This window comes from Hemicordylus capensis, chromosome 4, assembly GCF_027244095.1.
Source record: "Hemicordylus capensis ecotype Gifberg chromosome 4, rHemCap1.1.pri, whole genome shotgun sequence".
NCBI lineage: Eukaryota > Metazoa > Chordata > Lepidosauria > Squamata > Cordylidae > Hemicordylus > Hemicordylus capensis.
The window spans coordinates 129612580-129635188 of NC_069660.1; the positions used below are offsets into that span (position 1 = coordinate 129612580).

The 22609-nt window shown below is 42.7% G+C and overlaps 1 protein-coding gene across 2 annotated transcripts in view; it reads left to right on the forward strand.

Annotated features, from left to right (window-relative positions):
• Positions 1-22506, forward strand: part of ARHGAP29 (Rho GTPase activating protein 29) — a 206511-nt gene extending 184005 nt beyond the window's left edge. For both annotated transcript variants that reach the window (XM_053249228.1, XM_053249227.1), the window contains exons 16-24: positions 122-220; positions 11275-11438; positions 12493-12681; positions 12787-12924; positions 16125-16357; positions 16645-16957; positions 17052-17160; positions 17365-17472; positions 20493-22506. In XM_053249228.1, coding sequence (XP_053105203.1) covers positions 122-220; positions 11275-11438; positions 12493-12681; positions 12787-12924; positions 16125-16357; positions 16645-16957; positions 17052-17160; positions 17365-17472; positions 20493-21382 — 2243 coding nt within the window. In that variant the 3' untranslated portion in view covers positions 21383-22506. The remainder of the gene's footprint in view (positions 1-121; positions 221-11274; positions 11439-12492; positions 12682-12786; positions 12925-16124; positions 16358-16644; positions 16958-17051; positions 17161-17364; positions 17473-20492) is intronic.
• The last annotated feature ends 103 nt before the right edge of the window (positions 22507-22609 follow it).

Sequence of the window (22609 nt, forward strand, 5' to 3'; positions counted from 1 at the left end):
TATTTATCTTCAAATGCTAGTACAATAAATCTTGGCAGTGAACAATGGGTGTTAGTTGCGCTTTCATTAAAGGGAGGTGACTAGGTGGGCTTTTTAAAAGTCTGTCTTGTCTCTTTCATAGGTGACTTTAAAAGACGGCTTCCCCGAACACCATCTACTGGCACCATGTCCTCTGCAGATGATCTTGATGAAAGAGAACCACCTTCTCCTTCAGACTGTGGTAATGTATTGTAGAAATAACTCTACAATAACTTGAAACAGATTATTGTAGAGTAATGTATTGCAGGGAATGTATTGTAGAGTTGACTCAGTTATACTTAAAACAGATTAATCAGGGGAGCAAAAATTAGCAGCAATGAAAGGAGAACCACTGGCTATGGGGGTTGGGCTTCACTCAAGAAGAAGAAAAGGAACATCATGACAGATGCCTTGTCACAGGGACACTTTGAAAATCTTACTGGACCCTAGAAGACATTTGGTGAGGGTGGAGGCAACAAGACAAGAGATTCAAATGTTATTTTGACATGTTATTGTTTACTACTGTTTTACATTTAGATAATAAGTTAGAAAATTAAGCTTTGTATTCCCAACCCTTTTGAGAAAGGAGCTAACTCCCGTTTCCAGCTGCCTGTCTCAGTTTAAGGAGTGGGGTGCAAAGACCAGCTTCCCCTTCCCCTAAAGAGTTAACTGGAAGTGAACCCTTCCTTGACTGATAAGCTGGTAAACTCCAGGGCTTAGCCAATCAGCGTACCAGATGGGTGTGACCTAGAGGGCTGTTGCGAGGAAGAAGGAAGTTTCTTTGTTAGAAAAGAAGCTTGGCTGGAGGTGCTCAAAGGAGGACATGTGGCCATGGAGGCTGGCTGCAGGAGAATGACTCTGCAGATCCTTGAAAGATAGGAGGGCAGGAAGCTTGAATTCTCATCTGGAGTTTGGTGGGTTAAGCCTGGGCTTTGGCTTCAGGAAGATTAATTTAGGGGAAAGTTTTAGTCAGATTTTGAGTTAGAAACTTATATTTCTTTGGTGTGTGTGCTTTTGCATATTCCTGATACTGTTTTATTATAGTTTACCTACAATGTAATTGAAATAAGAAACACTAGCTTACACCCATCCTAACCAGGGTGTTGCCTCTATAAACATTTAAACGTGCCTATTATGATCCCGTTTTTGTAATATACTAGGTATTCTTAACTGTATCTAAGAAAGCTAGAAAGCCTGAGATGGAAGCAATAATTGCATAAAACTGTTTAAAAAAATATTTTCTTTTTATAAGCCTCTCAGGGTTTGTTTTTAACTCAGGAAAGTGGGGGGCGAAGGGGGATTTTCTCTGATGCAAACACGTCCTCAGACGTTCAGCAGCTATCAGTATTTTCATCATGCGTAAACTTATACATGGAAGGGTTTTTTGGTATTTGCCCAATACCCAGTTACAGAGGGACCTTGGATTGCAGCACCAAATCCACTGGCCCAGTTCTCTGCAAGTTTTAGGGTGCTTGGTGGCAGCATTTTGAACCTACCAATATTACAGAATAGTTTTAGGAGAAGCCTAGCCAGGCAGTTTGGCAGGGATGATTCAGCATTTCTTTCCCTCACGTGAGCTTCCTCTGAGACAAAGGCTTTAATTTGCTACAACTTGATACCTGTTATAAGACAAACTTGGCTGAGCAGCAAATCACCAACAAATTTCTGGCATGGCTGACTTGATCTTTTAGAAGTTGGGGGAAGGAACAAGGGGATCAGCTGCCCTTGACGGGATCATCATAGGGTTATAAACATTCTTAATAATGTTATCTTTAGTCTTCAATAATAGAACCATAGTTTCCAGTTCTCAAGAAGAAATATTTTCACTTTATCATATTTCTATATTGCCTTATATTAAACTCTTTGGGCAGTTTACAATTAAAACCCAACAATTAAAATGTAAAATGATATAAACCAAATTAAAATAACCATCAATAAAACTTAAACACAAATGAAAAGCTTGATTAAAATAGATGCATTTTCAAAAGTTGCTTAAAAACAGCCAGAGATGGGGAGGTTCTGATTTCATTTGGAAGTGTGTTCCAGAGCCCTGGGGCAACCCTAGAGAGAGCCTAGTTTTGGGTCACCACCAAATTTATTTATTTGTTTTTTTATATACTGTCCTTCCCAAAGTGGCCCAGGGCTGTTTACAAATGAGCCGGTGGTAACCTCCCACAATCTTAATAGGCAGAAGGGTTCATGAAGAAGGTGGTGCTGGTTATAACCTTAAAAAGCCCTAAAGAGCCTAGGCCCTGGGTATTTAAGAGAACGGCTTTTTCTCTATGAGCCCCACTGCCCATTGAGAGCATCCGGAGAGCTCCATCTTCAGCTGTAGCTCTTCTGGCTACACAGGGATGGGCCTTCTCTGGTGCTCACCCCAAAGGCGGATTACCATAGAGGCAATTGCCTACAGGGGCAAATTCTGGAGAAGTGGCCAGTTGGCTCGACCTCTGTCATTTGGGAGGAAGGTGGGCCTGTGTGGGGAGGTCTCTCACTGCCGTTTCCACCACCCACACCGAGCAGCAACTGCGACTGGCCTGACAGGATTCTGGAGAAGAGTGCCTACTAAGAGCGCTCACCACTATCCCACACCTGTGCAGCGGCAGTTTTTAAAAGTAAAAAAAAAAATAGAGATTTACCTGCTCCCTGCCCAGTGACAAATCTTGGTTGCCTGTGGGAGCCATAGAATGAATTCCCTGTCAAGATGAGTCTTCCCATCTCTGACAACTTATAAAAGGCCTTAAAGACTTACCTTTTCACCCAAGCTTTTTAAATTTATTGTGGTTGTAAGAGTTTTAAGACTTTCTCTTGTGTATGTTAACTTTTTTGTTCTTGTAAGTCATCCAGAGATGGAATTTTGGGGCAGCATACAAATGTGATTATTGAATGAATGAAAGAATGAATGAATGAATAAGACAATTTTTTTCACTCCAGCTTTTAAATTAGATTTGTGGTTTTTAACTGTGTTAATGTTTTTAATTTGTTTTGTTGTAAACTGCCCAGAGATGTACGTTTGGGGTGGTGTACAAATATAATAAATCACGGCTGCTCAACTTCAGCCCTCCTGTAGACGTTGGCCTACATCTCTCATAATCCCTGGCTATTGCCCATTATGGCTGGGGATTATGGGAGTTGTAGTCCAAAAAACAGTGGGAGGGCTGAAGTTGAGCAGCCCTGTAAATATTAATTAATTAAGCACCACTGTGTTAGAGCACTGTTCTGCTCTAATTAGGTCTTGTCTAGAGTACTATGTCCAGTTCTGGGCACTGCATTTTAAGCAGGATGTAGAGAAATTGGAGTGAGTTTAGAGGATAGCAGCAAAGGTGGTCAGGTATCTGAAAAGTAAATTTAAGACAAGATTGAAGGAGCTGGTTATGTTTAGCCTGTAACATAGAAGACTAAGAGGGGACATAATAGCACTCTTCAGATCCTTGAACGGCTGCCACATAGGAGAGGGCAAAAACTTGTTCTCTGCTTCTCCAAAAGGCAGGATTAGCTCTAATAGGGTTAAGTTACAGGAGGGTGCATTCAGCTGAACATTTGGAGGAGCTTCTTAAATAAAAAACATAGCTCAACAATGGAACCAATTACTGGGCATCGGGTGGGCTTTCTCTTGCAGACCTGACAGCCATTTGTTGTGGGATGTTCTAACTCTGAATTTCCTTCATCGAGCAGGGAATTGGACTAGGTGGTTAGGGTAGGCACTGTTAGGGTGGGCAGCAGTAGGCAGCCCAGAAGGGAGACTGGAAGACTGCTGTGTGTAAGGAGTCTTTATCTGGCTTCTACACGCCACTCTCTGGGTGGGAAAAGGGCCTGGCCAAGGCTTTTCTGTTCTCTCTTCTGACTCTTTGCAGCCCACTCTAATTGTGGTTTTGATATTCTGCACCTGGCCAAGCTGCTTGATTGGTGGGGGTGAGAGCCGTACCCATTGGGCTTCTGATCTCCTGGCCTTTATTAGGGTGGGCAACAGCCAGAGGTGCAGCCCGCCTACAGGTGGCTGCTGAAGCCAGCCACCAAAGGGCCATCCTTCAGGGGTGGGACTGAGGGCTGGGGCCAACTTACTGCCTTGGACCACTGGAAGCAAGACTTCACTGTTGCCTAGTACTTAGTTAGACCTGGTACAGGTATGTGTATTGGGTTGAATAGAAATGGGGAGGTGGGGGATGATCCTGGGGCAGCTATACCAGTGGTGGTGGGGAGTCGACGAAGATATGGCATTGGTAGGCCAGCGGGCCATCACTGGGGAAGGGAATTCAGAAATTTAATTGCTGCTTGTCCTTCCAGCAGGCCTACCACCTCCTTGATTCTGGAGAGCAATGCCACCCACCCACAGAATCTCACCTTATTACTCTGTAATGCCAGGTCGGTTCAGAATAAATCTGAGGTAGTCCATGACTTGATTATGGATGAAAGAGGTGACCTGGTATGTATTATGGAGACCTGGTCAGGAGAGGCTAGTGGTCCGATTTGGTCCCAGGTTCTCCCAGAGGGTTACTCCATGGTGGAGCAGGTGAGAGGATGTGGGCAAGGAGCTGAGGTGGTTTTGGTCTATAAGTATACAATCTCCCTTACCAGGATCCCTGTCAGGGATTTGGCCTATACTGAGTGTGTGTACCTAAGCCTGGGGACCAGAGATCGTCTAGGACTTCTGCTGGTGTACCAGTCACCCCATTGCCCAGTGGAGTCCCTAACTGAGCTGACGGACCTGGTTGCTGAATTGGCATTGGAGTGGCCAAGTTTGTTGTTGTTGGGGGACTTCAATGTTCATTTTGGGACCGGGTTGTTGGGGGTGGCTCGAGTTCATAGCGACCATGACGACTATGGGCCTATCCCAATTGGTCTCTGGTCCGATGCATGGTGCTGGTCACACACTGATTTGGTCTTTTGCTCTGATCAGGGTGATGTTCCATGGGTGGGGACTTCTGTCATCTCCCCACTGTCATGGACAGATCACCATCTGGTTAAGGTAGAACTTACAACCACGACCCATCACTGCAGGAGTGAAGGGCCTATTAGATTAGTCCACCCAAGGAGGTTATTGGATCCAATAGGATTCCAAGAAGCCTTGGAAGGGTTTAGGGTTTTCTCTGGTAATGATTATAATTATGTCAGTGCTGTGGTACATAGATGGAATAATGAACTTACTAGAGCAGTAGACTTAATAGCTCCTAAGTGCCCTCTCTGACTTGCCTTAAAGACAGCCCCATGGTATTCGGGTGAGTTACGGGAGCTGAAGTGGCGAGGTAGACTATTAGAGCACAAGTGGAGGAAGACTCAGCACAAGTCTGATTGGGCACAACACAGAGCGCATTTGAAGACCTATGCTCTGGCAGTGCGGGCAGCAAAGAAGTGGTTCTATTCTGCCTGCATTACTTCAGCAAATTCGCGTCCAGCTGAGTTGTCTAGGGTTGTGAGGGGGCTAGTATGTACCCTCTCCAGTGTTCTCTCTTATTTTTTTCATCTGTGTGCAGAATGAGTTTTGTTCTGAGCGCCAGTATCAAGGCAGCATGTGCGCACATGGATTCAGAGTGGGGCATTCCTGATCCAACCTGAGTGGGGTCTAAAATTAACTGAGAGGACATCAAAAAATGTGTGAGCACATGCATATGCACACACTTTAGAGGGAACACTGATCTCCTCCCCCTTGAATTTAAACTTGGAACCATCAATCACTCGCTGTGACATTTTAAAGGACTTTTTTGCACATAAAATCTCTCAGATTTGAGCCAACCTGGATTCCATAGTTACTGCAGAGTCTATTGTGGAGGTGTCCAGCAACTCCTCTTACAGGGTTAGATTGGATCATTTTCAGTTTGTGCCTCCTGAGGAAGTAGACAAACTGCTTTGGATTGTATATCCTACAACCTGTTCTCTTGACCCTTGCCCAACTTGGCTTATCTCATCTGATAATCATATTATCAGAGAGGGTCTGGTAAATATTATTAATGCTTCTCTGAGGGAGGGCAGGATGCTTCCTTGTCTTAAGGAAGCTATAATTAAACCACTTTTGAAGAAAGCTGCACTGGATCCCTCGGAGTTAGCTAATTACAGACCTGTTTCTAATCTTCCATGGTTGGGCAAGGTGATTGAGCGGTTGGTGGCCTCTCAATGAGACATTAGAATGTATACTTTGTTGGATCAAAGTAGTAGATCTATTCAACCTAGAGAGCAGTAGGGACTGGAACTCTCTTCTACAATTTAGAGAAATTGTGGCTTAGCTGTCAGCCTTAATCTGTCTGTTTCTGTGAAACACCTGTTTGATAGCAAAGTAGAAAAGAGTAAGGAAGCAACTTCTCCTCTAACTAGTTATGAAATTCAGTTGTTCCCTTGTTGTGCTTGTTTAGGCCTGTGGAACTGTTTATCGATCGATATATCATATTTATATGCCCCGTGATATGTGTGTATCTAGGCGGTGTACACAATTTAAAACAAACATAAAACATAATAAAAACAATTAAAACAGTTGCACAGAATAAAAAGTTAACAATTTCATAGGATAAAAACAAAAACAGTTTAAAACTAATTTCAGTTAAAAGCCTGAGAAAAATGTGTGTCTTCAGGGTCCTCCTAAAAGCATTTGGAGATGGAGATGCTTTTATTTTGATGAGGAGCATAATCCAAAGCCCTGGGGCAGCCAAAGAAAAGGCCCGGTCCAAAGTCGCCACCAAACGAGCTGATGAACCAGACCTCTACAGATGATATTAATAGGTGGCTGGGTTCATGACAAAGAAGGCACTCTCAAGTACCCTAAACCCATGCCATTGAGGGCTTTATAGGTAATAACAGGCACATCTACTGGTTATTTTCCTTCCGTACATATGAAAGTAATTTTTTATTTTTTACATCTACCTCTTACTGTAAAGAGTGCAAGTGCAGACTTAGAAGATACATTTGGTGAGCATGAGTGCATGTGTGATTTTTATGACCCCATTAAAATGTTTGAATAATGTGTTACTACTGCTGCTGCATACAGATATTTCTTTGGATCATTGTGTAACTTAAAAACCTCTGAGGTGACCCATGTACCCTCACAACTGGGTCTTTTGCGCCTGTGCAATAGCTCTTGGATGAATCCATAGCTCAGATAGGCTCTCTCTGGCATTGAGGCATGCAAACAGTGTCCGTTTAAATATGCAGGAGAGTGCATTTCTCTCAGTTCCTTATCATCTGCCGCGCTCATCACAACGCAAAAGTTCTGCTCCTTTGTTCCTTCGCTTGTTCCTGTGGAAAGAATTGTTCATTGGATTGATTTTCGGTTTGACTTGGCTTTCTCACTTACTCTTATGGATCACCCCTTATTCTGGTCAGGTAATACTCTTTTGGTTTTGACTTCAGCCCACCCCTTGACCACCCCTTCGGATATTCCCTCAATTTTGGTGACTCTTGGTGACTTTTTTTGGTTGGCCTCACTACTCTTTGCCTCATGGACATTCAGAAATCTTTCAAAGGCTGTAAGAACTGCAGAGGTACTCTCCCATCCTCTGACAGACATGCTAACTGCCTAATTGGGGTGGGGGAGAGATCACAATGTGAACACTTGTAGAATCTGCCTCTCTTTCTCCAAACAAGAAAAAGCAGAGAACTTAAACTCAACGAGACCACGTTCCAATCCCCGACACCTAGGCCAAGTCAGTCTACACTGTCAGTACCAATACTCGTCAACCCTCAGTGTTGGGTTTGACATTGACCGCTTCGATGCTTTCTTTGTCTAAGCAACGCAACAACTCAACCTTCAAGAAACCGGCTTCCCTTGACAAGGGTGATCATCATCACCATAAAAAGGAAAGAAAACACGATAGTTCAGATGCTTCCGGCCAAGTGTCGACATCTCTCCAACTCCACATCGAAGCTGACGTCTTCGTGGCACACTCCATCACCGTCTACCACCTAGCCTTGAGCAACATCTCGCTGGCGTCTGGACTTTTTCAGGCTTCAACATCGATGTCGATGCCTCAGGTCTCTTCAAAATTTTCTACGCTGGTTGCCATTGCTACTCGAGACTCTTCAAGAGCTTTGGCTTTAACACCATCAACATTGATTGCCTCAACATCTGGACCACCCATCAAGAGGACTACTCCTACATTGATGATAAAGTGTCCATCTTCTACCATCTCCATAACTACTTCTGACCAGCGCTTGATACCAATGACATCGACAGTCCACATGTCTCTGGTACCAGCTGAACCACATTCTCCTATAGTGATTTAGCTGACACTAGCAGACCTGGCGCAGAACGTCTGCGCCCTCTTCCCCCAGGCATCTCTGACCAGCCTGCTTCCCCCCCCCCCCTGTTTTCTGGCTGGCTTTCAAACCGGCCTGTCCCCTCCCCTTCTGCCACCGCCTCCTCACCCTGGCGGCCGGGCTCACCGCCGCCTCCTCGCCGCTGCCACCTCCCCGCTGCAGCCGGGCCCACCACCGCCATCTCCCCGCCGCCACGGCCGTCCCCAACGTGACTGGGCCTGTCGCCTCTTCCTCGCCGGCATGCATAGCCTTGCCACAACCCTACGCATGGCTGGTGGCTGGCTAAGATAATTAAGTATAATGATGATGCTGATTCTGTTCTGTCTCCACTCCCCATCTGCTACATTGATTGCAGACAATTCCCTTCAAGGTGGGTGCCCATTGTTGCAAACTGCAACAACAACAAAAAGGCCAGTGGAACACCCAGCAACAGAAGTTCCTAATAAGCTTCCTCGAGCTCATAGTTATCTTCCTTGAAAGCATTTCTACTTGTCCTATGAGGCTGTGTAGTTCAAATTCATCTGGACAACACCATGGCGATTGCCTGTATAAAACACCAGGGCAGCACAGTGTCAACATTTCTAAACAACATTGCTCTACAACTCTGGGAATGATGCATACATCACATGGCTCTTCACAACAAGGGAGTCAACAGCACCTTGGCAGACCTCACTCTCTCTGCTCTGCATGAAGGGGACCTCTGCATGAAGGGGACAAGGCAGTTCTTCAAGAGCTCTTTTGACTCTGGGGCACTCCCCGAGTGGACTTTTATTAGCTACCCAAGTCAATGCCACGTGTCAACATTTCTGCTCAAGGGCAGGTGTAGAACTGAGATCCTTGAGGGATGTGTTCCAATTGACCTGGAAGGAAGACCTTTTCTCCCTGTCCCCCTGCCCCATTTCCACTCCTTTCCAAGGTACTCAGCAAGATCCTTCAGGAAGGAACTTGGTGCATCCTCATCTCCCCTTGGTGGCCAAGGTAACCCTTGTTTCCAAATCTTCTCAGACTCTTCAGCAGCCTACATCACTGCCTCCCTCTCAGGCAAGACCTGCTTTCTTGGGAATCGAGGAAAGTTGTCCACCATGCCTTAAGAACCCTCAGCCTGACAGTGTGGAGGCTGAACTACTAGACCAGATCCTCCTCTATGAGAGGAAGGCAACCTATGCCTCAACACAGGACTTCAACCCCTTCTCAGTCTCCATCTGTCAGATCCTCCTGTATCTAACTTAACTTAAGAGAGCGGGACTTTCCAGCACCTCACTGAAGTTTCACCTAGCAGCTATCTCAGCTCGCTACCCGGGGTAGGATGGCTGCTCACTCTTCATCCACCCAGATTCTAAGTGCTTTCTCAAGGGCATTAACAACCTACACCTACCAGTGAAGTAACGCGTTGAACCACGGAACTTGTCTCTAGTCCTCTTGTCTCTCTCTGAGTTGCCTTCAAGCCTTTGCTCTCCTGTCTAAGGTACTTTTCCCTCAAGACCTTCTTCCCAATAGCCATATTATTGGCCAGGCAGGTCAGTGAGCTTTCTGCTTTAAGGGGTAACTCACTATACACCAAATTCTACCCTAACAGGGTGGTGCTTCACCCTGACCCCACCTTCTGTCCCAAGGTGATAACTGACTTCCACCTCAATCAGAACATTATATTACCCACTTACTTCATCAACCCATCCACACCTCTGGAATGGTCCATGCATTCTCTGCACATATGTAGATGTCTCCTTTATTACCTGGATCACATGAAGTCTTTTCACTGCTCTAACAAACTCTTTATTTCCTATTCTGCTTTTAACAAAAGATGTGCAGTCTCCTGCCAGAGGCTCTCCAACTGGTTGGTTGAACTCATCTTTTCCTGCTTTTGACAACAAGGGGTCCAGCCTCTGGCCAGAGCCCAGGCCCATTCCACCAGGGCCATGGCTACTTCCTCTGCCCACATGTCTGAGATTAGTATGGCTTACATCTGAAAAACTGCGACTTGGTCTTTGGACTTGCCTTTTGTGAGGCACTATGCTGTGGGTCTCTGCTGAGCTGCTGAGGCCAACTTTGGATGGGCAGTACTCCAAAAAGTGCTCTGAACACACCAGCACCTGCCTCAGGCTCTGGAGCTAGTCTCTCACCCAATTGTGAGGGAACATGGATCACCTCAGAGATAAACAGATTGCTTACCTATAACAGGCAATCTCTCTGGTGATTCATATTCACTCACAACCAAACCTACCCCAGTGCTAGCATACATCCACAGTGAACCTTTTTGTTCTTACCTGTCTTGCCTGGGCTCTGCCGGACTTCACCTTTTCTTACATTGCAGCAGCCAATTCAGAAACTGAGAGGAAAGGTGCTCTCCCGCCTATTTTAATCAATACTGTCCACGTGCCTCAGAATGCTGCAGAGTGCCTATTGGAGCTATGGATTCCTCCGCGGAGCTACTGTGCAGGCCCCGAAGACCTGGGTGAACATGAGTGAACATGAATCCCAGAAAGATCACCGGTTACAGGTCAGCAACCTGTTTATCTGAGTTGAGCCACATCCAAAAGACTATTCAACATATGTAGGTAACTGCAAGCTACCTTTCATTCTGATTATGCACAGATAGTCTTCCTAAGGTTGTCCACTTCACAATGCAGGTGAGGGGTTTGCATGATTAAATGCTCACTCAGTTAAAAACAAAAAAACTTCCCTGTCAAAAAGTAGCATGTCAAGGGAAAGGGTTCTACGCTACCCTTCCCCCCAGACATGCTAGTTTGCTATGTGCAGAGAGCATTAAAACATGTCCCCTGCTGTACATTCTGAAATGTACAGTTGATTAAACAGTTTATTTTAATATTAATCTGTGAAAAAAATAGCTGGATTGTAGCTGAATTGATAAACTGTGTGCTGTATTGTCACAGGGACATCTGAATGCCATTTTATGGAACAAACCATATTTCAGTGCATGAAGAAAAAGCCTTTTATTCCTTTGAAATTTTTGCATAGTCTGTTAACATGCTAACAGGAGAATTTTTGTGTTACAAGGTTTAAATGATCTAGCAACCGAAATTGCCTGCTCACCTGGACCTTTTCGAAACACTCTTCTGTCTAAGGCAGCGCAGACACACAAACTGCGGAAGCTTAGAGCTCCATCTAAATGCAGAGAATGTGATAGTCTGGTGGTATTTCATGGAGCAGAATGTGAGGAGGTAGGAAATTAAAGTTGTTGTTTTTTAAGTTTCTCTTTAAAGATCTTTGTGGGATACTTTGTTGCTGTTAGATCATGTGAAAGCTAAAGTAGGGTGCAACTTGCTCGTTTATCCCTTAGTTAAAGGTCTCTCATAGGTGCTTTGGAAGGAGTTAGTGGAGATCGAGGGTCATTGATACAGTTCTGGACAGACTGGGGAGACTCAAGTTTAAATTCTCATTCAGTCAAAACCATACTGGGCAACCTGGGCCAGTCACTAGCTTTCAGCATTACATATCTCACCAAGTTGTTTGCTATCCTCAACTTCTTGATAGAAAGACTGGGATAAAAATATAATGAATATAAAAAGTACCTAGCAGGGGGCCATAGTACATGCTTTGCATATATGCCGAGTGCATGTTTCCCCTACAGAAGATCCTGGGTTCAAGATCTTGACATCTACAGTTAGGGCTGGTAAAGACCCATGTCTGAAACACTGGAGAGCTGCTGCTAGTCAGTGTAGACATGATTGAGCTAGATGGGCTAGTTCTCTGACTCAATATAAAGCAGCTTCATATATTCATGTGGGGGTAAGAGGTAAATGAGGGAGGTGATGAACCTCCTATCTCATCTTGGTGACCAAGTAGAATGGTGTTGATTTGTTCTTCCAATCATTGTGATAACAGCTATCATCCTTGTAACTGCTGTTTTGTAGAAGAATAATCATATGTAAAGTATAACACAAATGGTCATGTTAGATTTGTAAAATGGATACTTCTGTTCCACATCTTGTCTTTTCCCCATCTTAGCTGGCTGAGTGCAGTTGGGGCCTCATCTTTCTGCCAAGGTTAATGCAGAGGGGTCTGATGCTCCTGTCTTGAGAGACAACTTTGATCCACCCCATATTTGAGAGCTGCCTGAACCCAAAGATTTGAACTTGTCTGCCCATTGTGAACTTCATGTTTTAGGGCAAGGTGATCTAACTATATAGATCAGATCAGTAGAGATGCTGCAATAGAGATGTGGTCTCCATTTTAAATTTGAATGTCCCTTCATTATTTCTGTGCTTCTTCTAGTGTTCTCTTGCCTGTCATAAGAAATGCTTGGAGACTTTAGCTATTCAGTGCGGGCACAAAAAGCTTCACGGAAGACTTCATCTCTTTGGAGTAGAATTTACTCAAGCTGCTAAAAATACCCCTGATGGCATCCCTTTCATCATCAAAAAGTGTACCTCTGAAATAGAAAGCAGAGCTCTGAATGTGAAGGTAAACATTCACATTTTGAGATTATACCTCAGTGCCTATCTTTCTAACATTATTTACAAGTAAAATTTTGTTTGCAATTGCTTATGACTCTTCCTTGTATTCAAGGGTATCTATCGTGTGAATGGAGCCAAATCAAGAGTTGAAAAACTTTGTCAGGCATTTGAAAATGGAAAGGACTTGGTGGAATTATCTGAACTCTATGCACATGATATCAGCAACGTTCTTAAATTATATCTTCGCCAGGTAAATCTGCATAGCCTGCATAACCTGCTTGTTCAATTTGGCTGGTAGTTTAACTGGGATGTTTACTGAAGTGAACATGTTTTGTAATCTTGTATGGACGGGGCGTAGCAAGGGTGGAGTGGGCCCAGAGGCAAGATTTTAAAATGCCCCCCGCTCACTGAAACTCAGCTCATGAAGTAAAAAAAACTTAAGTGCCACAACAGAACATCAGCCTAAATTATTTTTTAAAAGGTTTTGTAAATTGTGGACGATGCAAGTTGTTTAATGGTACTAGAGAAAGACATGCTGTTCTGGTAGCTCCAGGTCTTAACACTCGCATCAATTTGGGAGGATGAATACAACTGAAGGAAACCTGGGTGGGTGCGCAGCTGGGGGAGTCAGTCATGTGACTTGTGGGGGGGGCCAAGGCAGTGGGCCCCTAGACAACTGTCTCCCCTTGCCCTATTATAGTTATGCCCCTGTGTATGGATGTTTTTAATACTGATACACTTGAGTGGACTCATTCTTTGTGTTGTGGATGCCTTGAAGCCTACACTCAACAAAGGGGATGGGTAATACTCCTATGCTCCTCAGGCCTTTGGCCAAAAAGATTGTTTTCTCTTTATGAACCCATAAATTAGCTACTCCCTTGTGGGGATGCCTAAATACTAATGGATGAGCATATCACCATTTTAATACAGCCTACATAAATGCTTGGCTGCAAATTAGCTTCAGTTTTAAAATGGTATTTGGGCTGCATTGTAATGCATACCAGCAGCTTTTAAATGAAATCTAAAGCTACAAGTGATTTAGATTTAGGAGTACTAGATGCTGCAACATTGTGGGAGCTATTCAGATGTAGACTTGACTGTAATTTTTTTGGATGGGAGAAAGGGCTCCTTATAGGAGCAGAATACAAGTATAATAGCTAAGAATAAAATAAATGAAAATCTGAAGTACTATATTCAGTGTTGATATCTCCTCCTTTTCCTGTATTGTTAGCAATTCAGCAGAGAGTTGTTAAGGCCTGCTGGTGAATGCCGATTCTTGTATGATTGCCAAGAAGATGGAAACTTGTAATTAAGAGATTTCTGGCCATTAGCAGAAAATGTTGTCATAAATTGAATTTGTTGTGTTACTAAAGCTAATCACATAACATTAGAATCAAGCAACAAATCTGACAGGTTTGGATTGTGGGGGTGGGATTACATAACATGTCTGAGATGCTGAGGCCATGACTTCTGCCACCCAGGAAGAATTCTAATCCTTCAGAAAATGTTGCTTGAGAGGCGAGGAGTTAATGCACTAACCTTTTATCTGTGAAAGCTCTTCTTTAAAGCAGCTATGGGTCACAAGTAACACCTAGTTTGCAGAAGTCTAAGTAGGAGTACTGCATTTTTTATTGATTAAGTGATGTCAAGTTGGTGTCGACTCTTAGCAACCACATAGATTCTTTCCAGGATGATCTGTCTTCAGTTTGGCCCTTACGGTCTCTCAGCGGTGCATTCATTGCTGTCGTAATCAAGTCCATCCACCTTGCTGCTGGTCGTCCTCTTCTTCTCTTTCCTTTAACTTGCATTATGGATTTCTCAAGGGAGCTGGGTGTTCACATAATGTGCCCAAAGTATGATAGTTTGAGCCTGGTCATTTGTGCCTTGAGTGAAAATTCTGGATTGATTTGTTCTATGATCCATTTGTTTGATTTCCTGGCTGTCCATGGTATCCTCAAAAGTCTTCTCCAGCACCAAAGTTCAAAAGTGTCAATACTTTTTCTGTCTTGCTTCTTCAAAGTCCAGCTTTTGCAATCATAGAGTGTCATGGGGAGAACCACTGTCTGAACGATTTTAATCTTTGTTGGTATAGACGCGTCATGGCATCTAAATATCCTTTCCAATGTCTTCATTGCAACCCAACTGCATATGAACACCCAATATACCATCTTGCAGGTATATTTTATCATCCTGAATTATCCACAGTCATTGCTTTTCTGTGGTGCTGGTTGAAATTTTGCAGGAAGCATACTGAAAATAAAAAGAGAGAAGAGTCTTTTCAAACCACATTCTATCTGTGAGTGTCCCGTGGGGATGCAGAGGAGAGGGATTGCCAGTCTCCCTGCCTCACTTCCAGAATTCTGGGATTTAAGAATGGAAACCAAACTGAACACACAAATAAAAATATTGTCTGTGTCGCTTAATAAAATGCATATTTGATAAAGTGTTGGCATTTTAAATTTTAGCCAGTTCAGTAAATTTATAGTAGAGTTCCTTTACTATTCATTTATGGCCCACAGTTATTTTTTACTAGTAAAGGTTTAGTCTTGAATGGATCTTTAAATGATCTTCGTCCAACTGCCAGTACCCACTCAGTACAAAGAGACCTAAAAATACAACTGAAATTCCCACTCCCCCATACTCTGTTCTCTCGTTACTTGGAAGAGAATCAAGCCATCTGACCAAAACAATAGAAGTATACTAGGACAGTTTCCTCAGAGATGGGGCCTTTTAGTGAATCTACTCTCTGCTCCTTTGTCAGCATGAAAGATTATACTACTACTACTACTACTACTACTACTACTACTACTTTGTCTTCTTCGTCATCTTCTGTGTTTTTAAATTTATGATCACATTTTTAACCCACCCCTCCACCTAAGGCACTTAGATCCACATATGTGGGTAGCCTTACTTTTTGTCTTTATCCTTACATCAACTCTTTGAGGTAGGTTAGGCTGAGAAGATGGTGAGTGTCACCTAGTGAGCTTCATAGCTGAGCATGGAGTTGAACTTGGATTCCCTTAATCAAAGTTCTATGCTCTATTCACTTCTGAGACTTAGAAAGTACTTGTCCAGTAATTTAATTGGTCAGTAATTAACTATCCTCTCATTTGAAAATCAGATAAAGTTACCTAATTTTTAAAACAAGAAACTAAAACTTAAAGACCTGATTTGGCATTGTAAAAAAATAAGTGCTAGTATCGCCTCTCTGTATAGTCTTTGCTCAGTGTTAAACATTGACAACTTTGTTTTTATTTTAGCAACAGGTACTGCATGGTTTGCTTGCACTGTACTAATCATTCAGAGGTCAGCTGAGATTAGCAAGTGTAAGGCTAAGAAGCCCTTCCTGTTATAGAAAAGGGACCTGGCTAGATAGCAGCTGGTAATAAGCAATATATAAGTAAAAATGAGGTAAATTTGCAGATTGAATTATTTTACTTTTCCCCTCAGCTCCCAGAACCTTTGATAATGTTTCGGCTTTATAATGAATTCATTGGACTTGCAAAAGAGAGCCAGAATATTAATGAAGAACTGGACATGAAACAGAGGAGTCCAAGATCCAAAAAAAGGCAGTCAGTATGTATTGAACTGAACAGGATCATTCTTAAAATCAAAGATCTACTGAAATGGTTGCCTGCGCCAAACTATAACACTCTCCAGTTTCTTATAGGTCATTTACTCAGGTAAAGGAACTTCAAATAATCCAATGCATATGTTCAGAAATATGCTTGAGTGTGTTTTTCTGAAAAATAAATTTTTGTGCATTTCTTTTGAGCTGTATTTCTATTCTGTTCCTAGCTGGAAAAATGTTGAAAGCCCTGGCCTCTTCTCTTGTTATTAACATGTTAATGCTAATGCTTACATCAGTGTGAAGATTTTGATTTTTTGTTGTTTTTCTTTTGTAGGTAAAGTTTTGTTTCCAAGATTTAATAAACAATTGAACATTTTGCTGGATTTTGTTTTTATATAGGGTTACAGAACAATCTGATGAAAATAAAATGTCTGCCAGCAACCTTGGCATTATATTTGGCCCAACTCTGATCAGACCACGTCAGACAGATGCTACAGTCTCTTTGTCTTCACTTGTGGACTATCCATATCAAGCCAGGGTGGTGGAACTCCTCATAACATACTATGAAAAGATCTTTGACATTTCACTGCAGCCTCTATCACCTACATCTCGTTCTGAAGAAAATGCTTGTAGTACTAAAATGTTTGTATCGGTGGAAGAAAAAGAATCAAATCAGCAAAGGAAACAGTTCACCTGTAATGCTGTGAAGGAAGTGGGTACTTTTTACAGCACTGTATTTGTCCTGTTGGGTTCTGACAATTTTTTCTCATCCCAACTTTCATTTCTAATCTGGCTTTTATTGACAGAGCATCCAGTTATCTCAGAATGACGACAAAGATTCAGAAACTGTTGTATCACTTGAAGAACCAGATGCTGGCAAAGAGAGGCACAGAAATTCTGATGGGTCAGTGACAGGTTGGTATTTGGAACATTATGATAGATAGATGAACAAATAAATGAGAGACGGCTCTCAGACTACATGGGAACTATTTACACTGACTATGAAATCTAAAGAGCAGTGTTAAAATGCCTTAGGCCTCAAATTATTTTTTCTGAGTGATACCTGAACTGCTTACTGTGTTGCTTACCTTGTTGGCTGTCATCTTTATTCTTTCCCAGAATGGAACCATCATCTTGGAACTAAAAGTCTTGGAAGGAAAAATTCCCCTTCAGATCAACCTTCTCCCTCAGTTTTGGAAAACCATATTCCAGCTACAAAAGAACCAGGTTAGCTTCTTTGACCAGAAGATCTATCTGATCCTATCCAGGCAGATTTATCACGATTGGATCATTATTCATGGAGTGCATAGGCATGTCCAAAATCTTTAAAGGATAATGATATCAAAAGGTGTCCTCTGGCTTGCAGCTGTCAGTTCACTAAAGCAATATGTCTCATAATCCGTGTTTCATCTGAAAATACACTAATTCAGTTGTTGCCACTGTTCCCTCTAAGGCATGCACATGCGCGTGCGCTCAGAAGTTTTCTGATGTCCACTTAGTTAATTTTAGATCTCGCTCAGGTTGAACTAGGAAGGCTCCACTCTGAATCCATGTGTGCTTACAGTGCCTTGATATGGCCGCCCAGAACAAAACCTATTCCACACAGAGATTAAAAAAAATAGAGGGGCCACTGGTTGTTGGGAGCAATAAGAGTGAAAGCGTTGATGTCCTGAATGTTGAATTGGGTAGTTAAGGTTGTTTGGTTTGATGACCACCATTGTTTCTTGGTTTATATGACCTCTGGGATGTGAATATAAGAGGGAAATGCTGGATTTTCCTTCAGACACTTTGTAAAAATTTCCACTAGATGCTGAAAAGCCAAGGTGCTTTTCAGTATTTTTAAAACATTATTTGAAACTTAGCTTGCAATGCAATTTGTTATAATAAAAGCATGGATGACTAAGAGAACCAAGTGGAGAGTGTGAAACTTTTGCGCTAGGGCCAGGAAGCCTGTAGGACAGTTTTCCTTCCTGCAGTATTTGAGGTGGTAGTAGTATGCCATGTTTGTTTTATTTTTATGTATATGTCGCCCTACTCCCATAGGACTCAGGGCAGCTTACAAACAATAACATACAAGCAACACAGTTTTATAAAATACAACATACATAACATCATAACCACAACCCCATACAGTACTCATTACAAGACATGATAACTATGGATTACTGGATCACTCTACGACCAGCTATCTCAGCGACCAAACACCTGACAGAACATTTCCGTTTTGCATGCCTTACGGAAAGCCAACAAATCATGGAGAGCTCTGATACTATCCGGGAGACCATTCCATAGAGCCGGGGCCACCACTGAGAAGGCCCTGGCTCTTGTTGATTGCAGTTTAGCATCCCTAGGGCCCGGGATCACCAAGGTGTTACTTGTGGCCAATCTCAGTTTAGTGGAGCCAAGTTAACAGAATGTCATTTCAGAGCAGAAAACCAAGAATTAGAGTCTTTGAAGCATTCATTTGCGTAACCACTATAAGGCAACAAAATGTGGCTGTCCAGAACAGACATGCAAACTAAAAGGGTGCTCCTCAATACAATTGTTTTTTAGAATTAAAACATTGTATTGCACAATTTCTGCTTTAGATGTAGCCATTTCATTTGCCCACATATAGCATATAGCCTTTAAAATACAAGCTTGGGCTGTGCTGTGTCTAGGACTTGATTTCTTTCTTTGACTTCTGTCTCCCTTTCTCTCAGCCAGTGGCGGCTGGCCTGTAAGGGCAGAAGGGTCTGTAATCCCTCCCAAATAAACAAAGAAAACAAGCAAGCCATAAGTTGAGACTTAACAGCAACCAAAGAATCCTTCCAAGCAGGGAGCTTCCTCCAGCCCCTCCTCTCCATGCCTGTAACTTCCCCTTTTTGGTCTTACTGGCTGGAACAGCCTGCTTATCAATCTTTTCCAGTTTCTGATTCCTTGGGGACGTCTTCTGCCACTGCCCCTAAGAGGAAGGGGGAAATGGGTAAAAATGTCCCCTTCCTCATGACAGAAGACGTCCCCAAGGAATCTGAAGCCGGAACAGCTTGATAAGCAGGCTGTTCCAGCCAGTAAGACCAAAAAGGGGAAATTACAGGCATGGGGAGGAGGGGCCGGAGGAAGCTCCCTGCTTGGGAGGATTCTCTGGTTGCTGTTAAGTCTCAACTTATGGCTGGCTTGTTTTGTTTTGTGGTGTTTGAAGGAAGTGGGGATGCAATGTGCTTCTCTCTCTCTCTCTCTCTCTCTCTCTCTCTCTTTGTCCCTCTTCTGCTTCTGCTTTCTGCTTCCCCTCTTTCTGCTTTTCTGTGCTTTGCCCTTGCTTTTTGCCTCTGCTCTTCTGCTTCCCTTCATTTTTCTGCCTTTTGTCACTACCTTTTGCCCCTGCTTTCTGCTTCCTCCCACTTTTCTGCGTTTTTTGTCTTTTGCCTCTGCTTTCTTCCATGTTGGTGGGCTTGGGTATTTGCTGGCACAGAGGAAAGCAAGAGGGAGGCTCCTGCCTCCACAATTGGGCTTTCCCCTTCTGTCCCCAGGCACAGTGCCCACCAGCTACTACTGCCCTCAGCCCTGGTTTCCACATTGCATTGGCAGTTTATAACATTGGTTGTCTGTAGAGCATTTTTTGCACACAATCAGCAACAGTCCTCGTCTAGGAACTACATTCTGCCAGCTCCAGACACGGGTTGCATCCACTCACATACAAGTGTCCCACGAGGAAGGAGCCTGCTCCCAGTTGCTTGTGATTGTGCCACATCCCACATAGTGCCTGAGGGTCCTCAGTTCCGAGGAACACCTTTTCAAGGGCTTGGTGGATTGTAGTGTGGACATGGGGGCGGAAGGTGCTATTGTGCAGATATGATTTGTATTTGTATGGGTTCACAAATTATATTAATATTTTTGCCATTTTGCTATCTCTTAACTTACATGCACTTGTGCATGACAGTGGTGTGGTAGACATATACTGAAGAGTAATTTTAAGATCCAGTTAAGGATCCCACTGAAAGGTAAATTTAAACCTGCATTTCATATTTTCACTGCTCTGATAGCCTAGAATGGCTATAGTCTTGGACAGGTGTATTAGTGCCCTATGACAGCTGAAAATGAAGCAACCTGGCTGCTCTTTGGAGGGAAGTGTGTGTCCTTCTTAAAACATACTTTGTTTCCTTTAGCTGCTTTCTAAGAGATCAACTTGTTTTCTAGCTAACATTACTCAAAGTTCATGGTTTCTGATAACAAACTGACAATCAAAACCAATCTCTGTTTCTTCCTAGGCAACACTGTGGCTCCATTTTCAGATCAAGACAATGAACAATCTCTCCCTCAAATTGAGGATGGTGTTAAAGTCAGTCACTTGTTAAGACCTAATCGTCAAATTGCCAAAGTTCAACTACGCACTCAAAGAACAAAGCCAGTTGTTCGTCCTGTGAGTTTACCTCTAGGTCAAATGCTTCCTCCATGTGTTTTGAATGAGAGAAACTCCCGAAACCCAGGGCTGAGCCCAGAAAAGTTTGGCAAAAGTCCTGTTATTGAAGAGGTTTCTGACACACAGTCCCTTCCAGCTGTTAATGCTGGCTGTAGGCTTTCTTGTTATGACACACAGACTCTGAAAAAAACTTGGGACAAGCAATATAAACAGTACGACATGACTGCAAGGACAGCAATGATTATGACCAATATACCCCAGGAACACCGAACACAAGAGTCTGTAAATACGTGTGCCTTACCGATGCCTGGCAACCTCATTAACAATTCAGTCAACACTGTACTTCCCAGTAAGCCATATACAGTACCTGTCAGGACTGCACGGATAACTACAGAAGTGCAAGCCCCAGACTTTAATCCTCTTGCTGCTTTCAGAACGCAGAGAACTTTGCAACCACCACCAGGAACATTCTATAAACCACCGCTCAATAATAAGGCCAAACAAAACGACGACAGCTCCGCCATTAAACCCGCTGCAGTAGTTGTCAAAGATGAGACTCCAAACCCAGTGGCAAATCCTGTGCTTGCCCAGGGCTCCTTGAGCTCATCTAGCGCACATTCAAAACAACAAAAAGCCAATTCCGAAGCCCTTTCCTCTACAGACTTGAAGCCCACTTATCAAAGATTAAGGCCAAAGCGGATGCAAGAACTGGAACACAGAGAAGCTCATTTTGTATAGGATAACAAAACCTTTCTGGAACTATTACTATACATCTTTTGAAGGGGGACTTTTTCCTAGAAGATTTCACCTTTGTGCCATATATTAGAATTATTTTTTATACATACATGTACAGAATTTTTAAAATATCGGATGTAAAAAAAGCTGTGAAAGAATAATGAAGTTGAGTTTTTAATTGATTACATTTTTGTTAAAGAGTATTTAAATGCATTCCAAATATAAAAACAACTAACAGGTGCACTTGGAAAGCCCTATAACCGAATTCGAAGTGTGGAACTGTGCCCTTGCTTCTGGAAGACAACTTGGTATGCTTGGGTGCAGCAATGGCAGGAGCCATTTCTCAGAATAAATGATTTACTAAAGACTGCAGGGTATAAAATACAGCTACTTAAATTAAGAATAAACCAAAGCTTGAAGCATTGCTCTAATTGTCTGTACCCACCCCCACCCCCGCCCTAGTTTGTGCAATGAAATACTTTGCTCCTGAATAGAGTGCTTACTGGAAAACATGGCCTTTGTATTGCATGTATGTGTATTATATGACAGTGTGTTCATCTGTTGACACTTGGTTGTCACCAGAATGTTTATTTGTACAGAAAAGATGCATTACTGAGCTTTACTATAAAAATATTTAAAAGACTTTTGCATCCTATTATCAAGTGGCTTAAATGCAGAAAAACTAGCTGGTTCAGTTGCCCTTCTGTTAAATAAAAAAAGTGTGAAAATGGTGCTGCCATTCCTAGTTACTAATAAGCTAGCATTTCACCCCGTCCCCTTGTAATTAGCTTATTTTATTGCTTGATGTAGATTAAATGAAGAATGTAGGTCTAAGGTATGGTGAAATAAGCAAAAATAACCAAAAGCCAGCATTTACTAAGTGCATCAAATGGTTTTTCACTTTTTTGTATGTATTTTTATATGTACACTCTTTGCTTAAAATATACATTAATATGTTAACATTTCACTGACTCCATGTATTGGATAAAGCCCATCGTATTGAATATAGAACCTCTTGATATGTTAATGTAATATCTATGTATTAATTACACTTGTGTTTCTTGACACTTTGTCTGAACAGAAGGTTGTTCCCCCACCCACCCACATTAAAAATATGAAGATATTAACACTGAGGATTTTTAAAGGCAAACAGAAGGAAATGCTAGGGAGAGTGTTCTCTTAAATGTGCTCTGCGGATGACTACTTCAAAATGGGAGAGGGGTTGTCAAT